Source organism: Nomascus leucogenys, chromosome 12 (genome assembly GCF_006542625.1).
Source record: "Nomascus leucogenys isolate Asia chromosome 12, Asia_NLE_v1, whole genome shotgun sequence".
Taxonomy (NCBI): domain Eukaryota; kingdom Metazoa; phylum Chordata; class Mammalia; order Primates; family Hylobatidae; genus Nomascus; species Nomascus leucogenys.
The window spans coordinates 14,576,855-14,591,653 of NC_044392.1; the positions used below are offsets into that span (position 1 = coordinate 14,576,855).

Consider the following 14,799-nt stretch of genomic DNA (forward strand, 5'->3'; position numbering starts at 1 on the left):
ACAGAAAGCGGCCCAAATCTCCATCTCTATGTTACCGAAATTACTTAACTTCTTGGACCTCTGTATACTGTCTTGTAGAAGGGTTAATATCTACTTATTTAAATAGTAAGGAATAATAAGATTACATAACTGACTCTATTACAGCATCTAAGTTTATGAAGCCCACAATAAACGGTTCCTAGTGCCCTTCCTGCCATACGTGGTAAGACGAATTAAAAAGTAGAAAAATTTACAAACGGCACAAAAACTGGAAAAGCTCTACTTTGAAATTAACTAAACAGCCCCAAAACCAACTTTTCTATATACTTACAAACTTTAAAGACAGCAATAATTCAGACAACAATAACTTTTTTATATACCAAACTTTTAAACTTAGGCAGAAACAGACTTTGCAAGCTGAATTTAAAGTATAGCTAAACTTAACCAAATGAGATTTTTCTGGGGGAAAAAACTTACTCCACACAAATAGACCTACTGCTCAGAAAAGGGTACTAAAACTTTGTTCATTCTGGTGATTCTCTAGCCTGACCTCTGGTTAACAAAAGGCAAAGTGGTTTTTATCTTAGAAAAGGAAGGTGAACTTAATGAGTCTGTTAAAATCAACTCCTTTAAGGATAATTGCTTTTTATGTTATCCTCCAACTATTAAGTATTATCTGTTAAACCGTAAAGTTCTTTGTTTTATGGTCATCTAGATACTCCCAATCCCTCGTTTCTTAACAAAAATAAATGATTGAGCTGTTTTAGCTGAAAAATAATTCAGCTAATAGATCAATTATTTGCCTTAGTAAAGAAAAATAATAGGCTCTTTTAAATGTTTGCCTAGCACGTTTGAAATCACCTATAAAAATTCAATTTACATAACATCAGAAATATATCTACCTCAGTTAAAGTATACCTGTGTACAAAAGTTCAGTTCCTCTTACTGAACTATTTTTTGAGTTTGATTATAGGCTGTTTGAGGCAGATTTCAGTGGGAAATAGGAAACACTGAGTCTGATTTAGAAGTAACTTGGGCAATTAGGTCTCTAACAGCACAACCACGTATTAAATTCCAGACAACAGCAACTACAGCCACTTATGAGGTGGTATGTTATTTTTCCCCTCATATATCTGAACAACCATAAATACACCAAAATTTGCCTTTCCCATTAGTTTTTTTTTAGTTGGAATCCTTTAAAATTTTGTGTGCCTTTCATCTTTTAGACCAACAGTCTTACTTTCATGTTTAAAGGCAGTGACCATAACAGTTAAGTTAAACACAACAACTTAGATTGCCTAAATTTGAATATAGGCTGTTTTTTTTTTTTTTTTTGAGAGGGAGTCTTGCTCTGTCCTCAGGTTGGAGTGCAGTGGCGCGATGTCGGCTCACTGGAAGCTCTGCCTCCCGGATTCATGCCATTCTCCAGCCTCAGCTTCCCGAGCAGCTGGGACTACAGGCGCCCACCACCACGCCCGGCTAATTTTTTGTATTTTTAGTAGAGACGGGGTTTCACCGTGTTAGCCAAGATGGTCTCCGTCTCCTGACCTCGTGATCCGCCCGCCTCAGCCTCCCAAAGTGCTGAGATTACAGGCGTGAGCCACGGCGCCCGGCTGAATATAGGCTGTTACTAGCTGGATGAGTCTCTGGACTCCTTTTCCTCAACTACAAAATAGGGTATAAAACAGTATCTACTTAGACCTGGCGCTGTGGCTCACGCCTGTAATCCCAACACTTTGGAAGGCCAAAGTGAGCAGATTGCTTGAGTCCCTGAGTTAGAGACCAGCTTGGGCAATATGATGAACCCCCTCCCCCAACAAAATACAAATTAAAAAAAAAATTAGCTTGGCGCGGTGGCACGCACCCGTCGTCCCAGCTACTAGGGAGGTTGAGGTGGGAGGACTGCTTAAGCCTGAGAGGTGGAGGCTGCAGTGAGCCGAAATCACGCCACTCCACTCCAATCTGCGTGACAGAGTGAGACCCCACACCAAAAACAAAATAAAATAAATGAACCAGTACACTTATAAAAGTAAACAACAAGCCGGGGGCGGTGGCTCATGACTGTAATCCCAGCACTTTGGGAGGCCGAGGCAGGTGGATCACCTGAGGTCAGGAGTTCAAGACCAGCCTAGCCAACATGGCAAAAACCCATCTCTACTAAAAATACAAAAAATTAGCCAGGCGTGGTGGTGAGCCCCTGTAATACCAGCTACTCGGGAGGCTGAGACAGGTGAATCGCTTGAACCCAGGAGGCGGAGCTTGCAGTGAACAGAAATCAAGCCACTGCACTCCAGCCTGGGCGACAAGAGTGAAACTCCGTCTCAAAAAAAAAAAAGAAAAATTAAAGAAAAGAAGAAGGAAAAAAAAGTAAGTAACAAATACAAAGCACTTTAAACAGCAGTCAGTCCCTGGCACATCAGAGTTATAACCATAAAATAAAGATATGCAATCTTCTGAAGTATGATTCACGATTGTGTCTTATCTTTAACTCAAAATTAAAAATGAATTATAAGCAGAAATGTGCACCAGATTTCTTACCATTCTAAATTTAAATGGTTGAATGTGTCCTCCTCAGCTAAGCATTCTAACAGCCACTGATGAGCAATCTAGTAAATTGAATTCGCTCAAAATAAAGAGGTTTCCCCAAGAGTTCCCCCCACACCAAATTAAGAGCTCTGATAAGACACCATCCAGAATCAATTGAATGTCTATATTAACATGTACAAACCACTGAGTACCCCCCCAAAAAATCTCACTCTAGTAGTTATCAGTGACAAAACACAAAGCAACTAGCTTGTAATTTCTATTAAAAACTTTAAATATTTTTCCTGTAAAACTACCAAAATAATTTAACAACAACAAAAAAATCCTAGGGGTATTAACAACAACCAACTTTTGTATTTGAAAAAACGTCAAAAGGTACATTGAAAACTGACTCCCTAGGAAAGATGACAGTTTATTTTACTATTAATTTCAAAGTTCTCATTCACAATTAGCATTTCACTCTTTTATCTTTTAAATAGATACAGGCCCCAACACCTTTCCAGATACTGAAATTTATTGGTTTTGGTTTCCAATCTATGACTTTTTGTTTAAACTTCTGGATCTATCGATTTAAAAAAAAAAAAAAGCAAACAAAAGACAGTCTCTTGTTCAAAAGGGCACGACAATCAGGCACTCCATACCTAAAGTATGTTTTCACTTGTTAAAATGTCTTACACTATTCTAGTAAATATCTCGAACTTAATAGCACCCTAATTTCCTTTCAAATATTGGATATCAAAAACCTTAGAAAAGATCAGCAGTCTACTAAATTACAAATATAAGTCTAATGAGGAGTGACTACCAATCACTTTACTTTTGGATAAGGTTTACAGAAGAATATGACTTACTACTAAACTAAAACATGAACCACTATTATTAACTCTATTTTTCTGGTAAGCAATAAATATCAATGTTAAAAATATTTCAACAAATATGACAAGCCAACTTCAGAGCACAAAGTTGGCAGATAAAATTGACACCACAGCACAATTTCAAAACTATAAGCAACTATTAAACATACACACACCACCGCACCGCACCCATTCTTATGTAAACTTTTGGAATAGTCAACTTTGTGAGACTCACCTTTGTTTTCACCTAGCATAAGGAGAGTTAAAGGTGAGACACCAATTGCAAAAAACCAAAATATCAAAAGATTCAGTTAATGTCCCCACAGGGGAAACGACTAAAATCTTTCAACGTTAATGTCTAAGTAATCGAAGGGCAGGGCACTTCCCCAAGCTACAGCCATTTTAGATTCAAACTGTCTTTCGAATTTCACGGGTTGGGGAGAACTAGATCTAAAACAAGAGAAAAAAAATAACACTTCAAACATTTCAGGATCGACCAGCTTTCCCCGCCCCTCCCAGGAAAGGAGGTTGGTAGATATTGGATAGACTCAATCTAAACGAAAACACCTCGCTACCACAGAGAACCGGAAAGCTGGGGGTTAAAACTTTTTTCCCCTCAGATATCCAACATTTGACTTACACTTTTTCCTCCTTAGGTTTTCCTTTGAAGGAAAAAAAAAGCCCTTAGCTCTCATTTCAAGAAGGAAAGAAAAAAACCCGTAAGCCAAGTCACTCAACCAGCACCAAGCCGGATCGCCTGGAGAGGAGCCAAAGAGCCGCAGGTGAGCGTTCCGACCCGACGACCGAAGTTAAAGTAGGAGCGCTTTCGCGGAGCCCCGGCGACGCTCGCGAGCAAAGCTCCACGCACGGGGGGTGACGGGGGTGCCGCGACCGAACCACTTGACCCGTGGGCACCGCTCGCCCCTCTCGGGTCGGACCTACACCCAACCACCTGTGTGAGAGATTCTTTCAACTAGTTTTAACAGCCGGTTGGTTAGGCACCGGGCGGAGCCCCGCGCCAGAACAACTCCAAGATCTCCTACTGCCCCGTTTCCCAAACTCCCACTCACCGGGCAGCGGCGGAGCTATGGCCAGGGACTAGACGCTGCGTCTGAGGACGCGTCCCCAGCTTGTCGACCCGGCAGAGGCGGCTAGTCCACAAACATAACAAAGCTCTTCCCAAAATGGCTGCCCGGCCCACAAGGTCCAGGACGGGCAGAGCGGGTGGAGGAGGAGCGACGAGCAGCACGGCCCTCCCTTCCCCCGTCCGACCCCGCCTTACACACGCCCACCTGAAGAAGCGCATGCGCACGGGACCTGCTCCGGCGACCCTGCCGGACGCCAGTTCCCTACGCTGCCAACGTTCGGCCTCCAGAACGGCGGTTATGCCCTGCCCCGCCCCCGGCTCCCTTCTTCGCCGCTTGAGGCGGCGCGTGGTCGCCTCTGCCCCCTAGAGAATTGAATCCTCTGCCTTTCCTCGTGCCGCCTGAGGCAGGGACAAGCCTAGTTTAGTACGCCCCTTCTAACCCCCCTGCCCACTTCCAGGGCCTGGGCTTGTATGAATGAGTGGGTGGGTATGCATATGTGTATCCCTTTGTTCTTCACCCTCCCACAGCCCGCCCCTGGGCCAGTGCGCGTCCCGAAACTACCTCTACAAGGACTTGCAAACCAGTTTCGGAGGAACGTGTGTTTTCCGACCCTTTCCCACCTTCCGCTCCTTACTTCACGTGTGCGCGTCGTTGAGACTCCAGCCCCCAGCGGGCCACACGGCCTGGCCCCAGAGGCCGCGCGGCTGCGTCGGCCGCACTACCCGCTGGGAGTAGTAGTTGCCCTGGAGCGCAGGCGTCACTCCCCTTCCCCAGCGAAGGGCGGGATTCCGGCGAGAGCCTGCGCTAGTGACAGTGCCCTTTCTCCTACCTGAAGTCTCATTGGGTATCGCACTACTGGAAGGGGCGGCGCTGCCATGACAGAGAAGGAAATAAAACTGAAGGCCTAGCTCGACTAAAAGCGCTCACTATTAAGGAAGACTTCGCTGTGGCTCCATCTGGCACGGAAAGCTAAACCGTGTAATGGCTGGCAACCAGGAAGCTAGACTACCTAGAATCCGGAGGATTGGAGGGACTGGCCGGCGTGGGCCCCTGAGATCTCCTATTACATGTCTTCAGCTTTATCCATAGACACGGAAGGACACTAAGATTGCCTGGTGCCATTTCCTGTGAAACAAGTCTAGATAAGAGAAGGGACTTGCCCAAGGTCACATAGCCGAGAAATAAAGCTGAGGGCAGCAGGAGAAATGATCTGACTTTCCGAACCACCCCTAAGCCTAGGGCCCTTATCACCACACCTTTCATGGAAGTGAAAATCCTGCTCTTGTGCCCTTTAACCCTTAATGAGGTTTCTAGGTCCTAGCAAAGAAAATGGATGTAAGAACTGGGCTTTTTTCCCCCTCTAAATGATAGTAAAGGGCCGTAATGCAGAGTGAGATGTGTCCCCATAGGCCTTATAAACCCTGTTTTGCAAAGTAAAACATAAGTTCCACAGATGGCAAGCAATTCCAGGTCACACTGGGCCTAAAATCCCAAGTCTCTTACCTTCCTTCACCACAATCATTCTGAGATTGTTTCAGTACTTGCACTCTACTTTCCCGAACTCTGTGGGCAGATTCTGCTGCCTGGGAGCCCTGGAATAGAAAGTCAAGGACCGTTCAACATCTGGATTCAACTAGAAATTAAGAATGGCCCCCAAACAGAAAGCCGGGCCTAGGAACCAGTTAGCGCAGGTCAAGTCCCTACACGGACTCATTTTTTTTCAGCCCTCAGGAAGTAGAGGCCTCTCTGAATCCACTTGCCGGAAGTGCCTTTCCAGAGGACCTGGGCTGTTGTTGCGGTTGCTTTCCTTCTCTCCGTGCAACGCTGGCAAGTCTCAAAGTCGTCACAGGTGCAGGTTGGGATGGGAGGCACCAAGGATTGGTAGTAAATTTGCGACGTTGGGATGGGAGGGCACCAAGGGTTAGTAGTAAATTGGAGACGCGGGCACTCTCGGGCAGGGTTTCCCCGTCTAAACCCCGCCTTCCTTTCTCAGAGGTCAGTTTGAAGCTGGCAGTTTGCAGTCTTCCCACCAGGGCAATGGGAATATTGAGCTTTTTCATTTATATTAGGAGGATTAAACTTTGAGTCTCAGTCCTTAATCCCGCATCACCTGCCGTCCCTGGACTTTAGGTTATCACTTTTTAATGCCCACTAGTTGGAAAGCACGTGCCACAGAGGAAAGGGAGTTTCCAAAGGTGGGGGGATGGTTGAGATTTTAAATGGAGTGGTCTGGAAAGTCCTTACGAAGAAAGTGATTTTGAACAAAAGTGATGCGTACGCTCTGCGGGCATTTTGGTCTGGGGCTCAGGTGGGTGGGTGTGGGTGTGATCTAAATTCTACTCGGAGGCCCAGGATAACTTACCTCCCTACTTGCTTCCTTAAGTATAGCATGAAGACATTAACTGGTATACAGGATTTCTTGACCCAGCCCTAAGATCTGTGATCAATAAATTAATTCAATCGATTTTTTTTTTTTTTTTGAGACGGAGCCTCGCACTGTCGCGTGGGCTGGAGTGCAGTGGCGCGATCTCGGCTCACTGCAACCTCCGTCACCCAGGTTCAAGCAATTCTCCTGCCTCAGCCTCCGGAGTAGCTGGGATTACAGGCGCCTGCCACCACGCCCAGCTAATTTTTTGTATTTTTAGTGGAGACGTGGGGTGGGGGGGGGGGGGGTTCACTGTGTTGGCCAGGCTGGTCTCGAACTCCTGAGCTCGTGATCCACCCACCTCGGCCTCCCAAACTGCTGGGCTTACAGGAGCGAGTCACTGCGCCCTGCCCAATCGATTTCTTAAAATTAAGCAGCAACTGTAGGTTTTTTTAGACATCCCATTCTCCTGGTTAAGAATGAAATTGTCAGATCTAGATCCATATTATCATTCACCTGTTTTTACTGGCTGCTTATATTAGAGTTTTTAATCAGTCCCTCCTGTGTAAAGTGCTTTGTGTCAGGGACGGCTCTCAGCTATTTACATGTAGTAACTTATTAAGTGTTACATCAGGCTAAGTGGCACACACCTGTAATCCCAGCACTTCGGGAGGCCGAGGCAGGTGGATCGCTTGAGCTCAGGGGTTCAAGACCAGCCTGAGCAATATGGCAAACCCCTTCTATACAAAAAATACAAAAATTGGGGCCAGGCACGGTGCCTAACGCCTGTAATCCCGGCACTTTGGGAGGCCGAAGCAGGCAGATCACGAGGTCAGGAGATCGAGACCATCCTAACATGGTGAAACTCCGTCTCTACTAAAAATACAAAAAATGAGCTGGGCGTGGTGGCACATGCCTGTAGTCCCAGCTACTCAGGAGGCTGAGGCAGGAGAATGGCGTGAACCTGGGAGGTGAAGCTTGCAGTGAGCTGAGATGGCACCACTGCACTCCACCCTGGGCGACAGAGCAAGACTCCGTCTCAAAAAAAAAAAAAAAAAAATTAGCTGGGCATGGTGGCGTGGCCTGTAGTCCCAGCTCCTTAGAGGGCTGAGGTGGTAAGATCCCTCGACCCCGGGAGGTCAAGGCTGCAGACAGCGGAGATCACGCCACTGCACTCCAGATTGGGTGACAGAGCGAGACCCTGTATCCAAAAAAAAAAAAAAAAAAAAAGTTACATCAACCCTATGAATTAGTTAGTACCCTTATTTCAAAGGTGAATGAACTGCACCATAACAAGGTTAAATAATTTGTTCAAAGACACACAGCTAATAAGTAGTGGAGCCAGGATTCCAACCAAGTTTGACACCAAAGTCTGCACTCCAACAGGCTATTCTCTCTCAGTACTAAGTTAATGAGGTTATTTTGAGCATTAAATGAGTTAATGCTCACTGGGCACGGTGGCTCATGCCTGTAATCCCAACACTTTGGGAGGCCTAGGCAGGTGGATCACCTGAGGTCAGAAGTTCAGGACCAGCCTGGCCAACATGGTGAAACCCCATCTCTACTGAAAATACAAAAATTGGCCGGACATGGTGGCGGGAGCCTGTAATCCCAGCTACTTGGGAGGCTGAGGCACAAGAATCGCTTGAACCCAGGAGGCAGATGATGCAGTGAGCCAAGATCGCGCCACTGCACTCCAGCCTGGGTGACACAGCGAGGCTCTTGTCTCAAAACAAACAAACAAATAAAAAAACCTAAATTATATTGGTTGGTACTATTGTTACTTTGAGTTGTGAACTCTTAAGCCCCAAAATAAATAAGGAGGAAAAAAGGAAACAGAAGCTATGACCTTCCAGTTTCGTTTTTTTTTTAATTTCACAAAAATGCCATTTAGAAGACCCTTCATTTTAAAGATGAGAAAACGGGTGCTCAAGCAATTTGCCCCGTGTCACACAGCTAGGAAATGGTGGAAGTATCTGTAAAATCTATGTGCATTACTCTTTCTATTACACTAGACAGCCAAAGCTAAAAGAACAGTTCAGGTACTAAAAGGATCTATTTCGTTACTGTGTTACCGATAGTTTGAAAACATTAATGACTCTTTTCAAAGGAAAGTGTTACATTCATGAATTACTACTATTTAAAAATTAATGTATAAAATGAGGAAAATTAAGTGACATCTTGTATTATACACAGAAACATGCCCCTGATTCAGTGCCTCCGCTTAGCTGTAACAACATGTTAATCAGAACTGCCTGGCATCTTCCTGAACAAGACTTTCAATAGGGGCCAGTATGCTTCGCTTCATCCAAAAGTTTTCTCAAGCATCTTCAAAGGTTGGTTTATTCAGCAGATATTTGAGCACTATTTGCCAAATATTGCTTGGGCTAGGTCAGTAGCAGTGAAAAAGACAAAAATCCTTACCCTTGTGTATTCAGGTGATGGAGGGAAGAGTTAAGTAAAATACAAGTAAGTAAAATGTTTATTATATCAGGCTGGGTGCAGTGGCTCACGCCTGTAGTCCCAGCAATTTGGCAGGCCGAGGTGGGTGGATCACTTGAGCTCAAGGAGTTCAAGACCAGTCTGGGCACATGGCAAAACCCCATCTATACAAAAAATTAGCTGGGCATGGGGTCACACACCTATAGTCCTAGCTACCTGGGAGGCTGAGGGAGGAGGATCGCTTGAGCCCAGGAGGTTAAGGCTGCAGCGAGCTGAGATAATGCCACTACACTCCAGCCTGGGTGACACAGCAAGATGATGTTTTTAAAAAAAAAACAAAAAATTGGCCAGGTGCCGTGGCTTACGGCTGAAATCCCAGCACTTTGGGAGGTTGAGGCAGGTGGATCACTTGAGGTCAGGAGTTCAATACCTGCCTGGCCGACATGGTAAAACCCTTGTCTCCACTGAAAAATACAAAAATTAGCTCAGCATGGTGGTGGGCGCCTGTAGTCCCAGCTACCTGGGGGGCTGAGGCAGAAGAATCACTTGAACCCAGGAAGCAGAGGTTGCAGTGAGCCGAGATTGTGCCACTGCACTCTGGCCTGGGTGACAGTGGAAGACTTCATCTCAAAAAATAAAAATTAAAAAAAATAGGGCCACGCATGGTCACTCACTCCTGTAATCCCAAAACTTTGGGATGCCAAGGCAGGCAGATCACTTGAGGTCTGGAGTTCGAGACCAGCCCGGACAACATGGTGAAACCCTGTCTCTACTAAAAATACAAAAATTAGCTGGGCATGGTGGCGGATGCCTGTAATCCCAGCTACTCGGGAGGCTGAGGCAGAGAATCGCTTGAACCTGGGAGGCAGAGGTTGCAGTGAGCAGAGATTGTACCACTGCACTCCAGTCTGGGTGACAGAGCAAAACTCAGTCTCAAAAAAATAAAAATTAAAATTAATACATCAAGTGGTAAATGCTGTGGAGAACTATTAAGCAGGGAAAGGGAATAGGTAGCATCAAGATGTGGGATTGGACTTATAAATGGCAGGGGATCAGAAATAGGTAACTGAGGGAAGAGCAGTAAATATGGAAACAGGGAAATGGTTCCAAGATGGAACCATTCCTAGCATGTTTGAGTAATCACTGAGATTCTTCAATAACTTCAATTTTTTCTTTAACGCAACACTTTTTAGTTGAAGTCTGGTCACTAAAACACAGAATCAGCAGGAAAGGTTATTACTTTGCCTGTGTACAATGAAAGGCACTGGGGATTTTAAGGCAAGGAAAAAAATACGGTCCTGGCTCTCAAGTCTACTGAGACAAAGACAAGTAAACACACAATTTTAATTCACTGTGAGAAGAATTATGATGGAAGTGTGCACAGGGTACTTACTATAGGAGCATTAAATCAGACTGTAGAAGGGTAAAGGAAAGCTTTAAGTTGAATGTTGAATGTTGAGGTAAGTTTCCTAAATAGAAAAGTAGTAAGAGCTAGAATTCTAGGCAGAGCATACACAAAGGCGTGGAACTGTGAAACGTATGTGGGGTTTATAAAGCTAAGTTGGAAGGTAGATTTATTTTCTCCATATAAAAACAGCATTCCCACAGTAATTAGTGCTGCTGCTTTTGCTATTTATAAATAAAAGAGGCAGTTTAGAAGGCCAAATTCTGAAAATCTAGTCTTTACCTGCTCCTCTTTCAGATATTTTTCTCATGGAATAAGATTAAGTGGTAGGTTGAAATATATCACTGGTTTGTGTTCAGTGGTTTCTTTTGTACATTGTATAGCCATTTAATACTCTTACCAGCAATAATATCACTTCAGAGTTATTAGTTCATCCTTTCTGTATAGTTTGATGTGGTAATGGAAAGCAGATCTTTTTTGTTTGCTCCTTTCAGATAATCCCAATTATTTCATACTGGGATTGACTAAAATCTGATGACACATATATATATATATTTTTAATTTTGTCTTTTGGTTCTATTTTCTTTGTAGATGCTAAAGTACTCTTTCCCAGTGGGACTAAGAACCAGCAGAACAGATATGCTTTCTCTCAAGATGTCTCTCCAGCAGAACTTTTCCCCATTTCCAAGGCCTTGGCTTTCCTCATCATTTCCAGCGTATATGAGCAAGACACAGTGCTATCATACATCCCCCTGCAGTTTTAAAAAGCAGCAGAAGCAAGCACTTCCAGCCAGGCCACCAAGCACCATCACTTACCTAACTGACAGCCCAAAGCCAGCATTATATGTAACTCTGGCAGGACTGATCCCCTTCGTTGCTCCACCACTGGTCATGCTGATTACAAAAACTTATATTCCCATATTAGCTTTTACTCAGATGGCTTATGGAGCCAGTTTCCTATCTTTCTTGGGTGGGATCAGATGGGGTTTTGCTCTACCAGAAGGTAGTCCAGCCAAACCAGACTACCTTAATTTAGCTAGCAGTACAGCTCCTCTTTTCTTTTCATGGTTTGCCTTCCTTATTTCTGAAAGACTTAGTGAAGCCATAGTCACAGTAATAATGGGTATGGGGGTAGCATTCCACCTTGAACTTTTTCTCTTACCACATTATCCCAACTGGTTTAAAGCCCTGAGGATAGTAGTCACTTTATTGGCCACTTTTTCATTTATAATCACTTTAGTAGTTAAAAGTAGTTTTCCAGAAAAAGGACATAAGAGACCTGGTCAAGTATAAAAAATATAAAAGTCTGGGAAGTGAGGAGCGCCTCTGCCTGGCGGCCGCCCCCTCTGGGAAGTGAGGAGCGCCTCTGCCTGGCCACCTGACCGTTTGGGAAGTGAGGAGCGCCTCTGCCCGGCCGCTGTGCAACCTTCCAAGTGTGAAGTGACAGCCTTGTGTGTGATCTTTTCTGTCTTCCCCAAGTTTGCATTTTCGACATTAAAGTTTACTTTTTAGTTAAAAGTTTTAAATATATATTATTATATGTATATAAATACACGGTAGATAACATTTGTATGCCAGCTGCACCTTTTTCTACTTCTGTTTGGCTTTTTTTCCCCACATCAATGGTAATTTATTCTTCACAGATTGTTCTTCATTTCTAGAAATTGTTATTTCATAGTAATTACTTGAGCAAAAGCTTGAAAATCCCTGACAAGTACTTTTCATCTCATAGTATATTAGTTTTCACTCATTCATTTTATGAATAATATAGTTATCCACTTAAACATTTCAATATTTTAACGGTCTTGAAAATTAAGATTAAAAATCCCCTTTGTTAGAGTCTTGTGATCATTGAAAAGAATGCACATATTCTCCCACTTCAAGCGGAAAACCTCGTATCTGTGAGTATCTGAAAAGAAAAGGTAGTTCCATTGAGGAGTTTTCACAGGAGTTACCACTGGGAAATGCATGTCCAAGCTTATTTCACATAGTATAACCCAATTATATGAGCTAAAAGGATCTATGGCTCTAAAGTCAGTAGGGAGCAATGTCATGAGGGAAAGCCACGTTCAAAGGTAAGTCGGACATGTTTTCCAGTTTTTATTAGGATATTTGGCATGATACAGATAACAACTTGTCCCTTACCACCAAACACATAATAGCTGGTCAAAATGATTATTTCCAAAGGAAACTATTTAAAATAAAGCCACTAGTACATATAAATTAGGAAAGAAAAGTCAAGCTGGAGCCATCTTGATACTCTAATGAGCAGCCCTATCTAGTTCTACATCTTTTTTTCTTGAGACGGAGTTTCATTCTGTCGCCCAGGCTGGAGTGCAGTGGCACGATCTTGGCTCACCGCAACCTCCACCTCCCGAGTTCAAGCGATTCTCCTGCCTCGGCATCTCTAGAGTAGCTGGGATTACAGGCACGTGCCACCATGCCCAACTAATTTTTTGGTGTGTATTTTTAGTAGAGGTGGCATTTCACCATGTTGGACAAGCTGGTCTAGTTCTACATCTTTTAAATCACAGAGAAGCTTTTAGCTTTGGTGTGTTTTTGTTTTATGTTTAAACGCAGGGTCTCGCTCTGTCACTCAGGCTGGAGTGTAGTGGTGTGATCATGGCTCACTGCAGCCTTGACCTCCTGGGCTCAAGCAATTCTCCCACCTCAGCCTCCTGAGTAGCTGGGACTACAGTTGTGCACCACTATGCCAAGCTAATTTTTTAATTTTTTGTAGAGACAGGGTCTCCCTATGTTGCCCAGGCTGGTCTTGAACTGAGCTCAAGCAATCCTCCTGCCTAGGCTCCCAAAGTGTTAGGATTAGAGGCGTGAGCCACTGCACCCAGTGCAGAAGCATTCTTAAAACAGCAAAAGCAGCACCTTAGATTTTCACTTGAAAACCTGGTCTCTAATCACTCTACTTAAGGTGGAGAAAAGAAGAATTAACAGAAAACCTAGTTTTCTGAAATTCCTAGTCTCACCAAAAAGGAAAAACATTTAAAATGGTATAAGAATATAGATCAGGATATAGTATAACCTGGAATTTTTTTTAGATGGAGTTTCACTCTTGTTGTCCAGGCTGGAGTGCAATGGCGTTATCTCGACTCACCGCAACCTCCGTCTCCCGGGTTGAAGCAATTCTCCTGCCTCAGCCTCCCGAGTACCTGGGATTACAGGCATGTGCCACCATGCCCAGCTAATTTTGTATTTTTAGTAGAGACGGGGTTTCTCTATGTTGGTCAGGCTGGTCTCAAACTCCCAACTTCAGGTGATCCACCCACCTCAGCCTCCCAAAATGCTGGGATTACAGACATGAGCCACCATGCCCGGCCTGTATATTTTTTAGAGATGATGTTTCCACTCAGTCTCAATGTGATTCTACTCAGATTGTTTTGATAAGGAAACTCACTTCTTTGTTATTAAATTGCATGAATGCTATACAAACTTAAGACTTTTCCATAATCTGAATTAAATGAATTATTTTCCAGAATAGAGGCAAATCATATTTTTAGGCTAATTGCTTAATTTTACTTAAAAATGCTATTTTTCAGGTGAATTACAGTGTATGCTTCTTTAAGAAAACTGATTTTTAAGTACATTTGATTAAGTACATTGGCAGGATACTTAGAAGCATATCGAATTGTTAAACATTTTGGAGGTAGATCACTTTAATCATCTCTCAAAAAACAGAATTAAATGTAAAACGAAATGTGCAAGTCCCTAAAGTTAAAACAAAACCAACTAAAAAACTTGTGCAATCCTACTACAGTTTGGTAACCCAGAATGCCACTGATAGAGTAATACAAAGAAAAAAAAACTAGATACTTTATTAGTACATTCTTCTAAAAACAATCTTGTTAGCCTGGCGAGGTGGCTCACGCCTGTAATCCCAGCACTTTGGGAGGCCAAGGCAGGCAGATCACCTGAGGTCGGGAGTTCGAGACCAGCGTGACCAAGATGGAGAAACCCCGTCTCTACGAAAAATACAAAATTAGCTGGGCCTCGTGGTTCATGCCTGCAATCCCAGCTACTCAGGAGACTGAGGCGGGAGAATCGCTTGAACCCAGGAGGCAAAGGTTGCGGTGAGCCAAGATCATGCTATTGCACTCCATTCTGGGCAAC

General features: G+C 43.8%; 3 protein-coding genes across 4 annotated transcripts in view; 1 reads left to right on the plus strand and 2 right to left on the minus strand.

The window, feature by feature from the left end:
- LOC100581784 (coiled-coil domain-containing protein 17) overlaps positions 1-4,654 on the minus strand; it is a 67,953-nt gene extending 63,299 nt beyond the window's left edge. Inside the window, exon 1 of the mRNA XM_030823809.1 lies at positions 4,445-4,654. The gene's annotated coding sequence lies outside the window, so the exon portion shown is untranslated. The remainder of the gene's footprint in view (positions 1-4,444) is intronic.
- A 1,556-nt stretch (positions 4,655-6,210) lies between these two features.
- TMEM69 (transmembrane protein 69) lies at positions 6,211-12,506 on the plus strand. 2 transcript variants are annotated; one of them, XM_030823811.1, is made up of 3 exons: positions 6,211-6,311; positions 9,024-9,163; positions 11,266-12,506. In XM_030823811.1, exons 2-3 carry the CDS (start codon positions 9,122-9,124, stop codon positions 11,965-11,967), a joined length of 744 nt encoding a protein of 247 aa, XP_030679671.1. In that variant the 5' UTR covers positions 6,211-6,311; positions 9,024-9,121; the 3' UTR covers positions 11,968-12,506. The 2 variants fall into 2 exon arrangements, with proteins under 2 accessions (XP_030679671.1, XP_003278647.1); XM_003278599.4 differs by having other exon boundaries at positions 6,228-6,289.
- IPP (intracisternal A particle-promoted polypeptide) overlaps positions 12,393-14,799 on the minus strand; it is a 58,653-nt gene continuing 56,246 nt past the window's right edge. Inside the window, exon 10 of the mRNA XM_030823810.1 lies at positions 12,393-12,583. Coding sequence (XP_030679670.1) covers positions 12,471-12,583 — 113 coding nt within the window. The 3' untranslated portion in view covers positions 12,393-12,470. The remainder of the gene's footprint in view (positions 12,584-14,799) is intronic.

Bases quoted from the DNA above. Each gene is read 5' to 3' on its own strand.
- TMEM69 (XM_030823811.1), top strand. From the start codon at position 9,122: ATGCTTCGCTTCATCCAAAAGTTTTCTCAAGCATCTTCAAAG. The intron at 9,164-11,265 runs GTTGGTTTATTC...TTTTCTTTGTAG, and splicing joins TTTCTCAAGCATCTTCAAAG to ATGCTAAAGTACTCTTTCCC.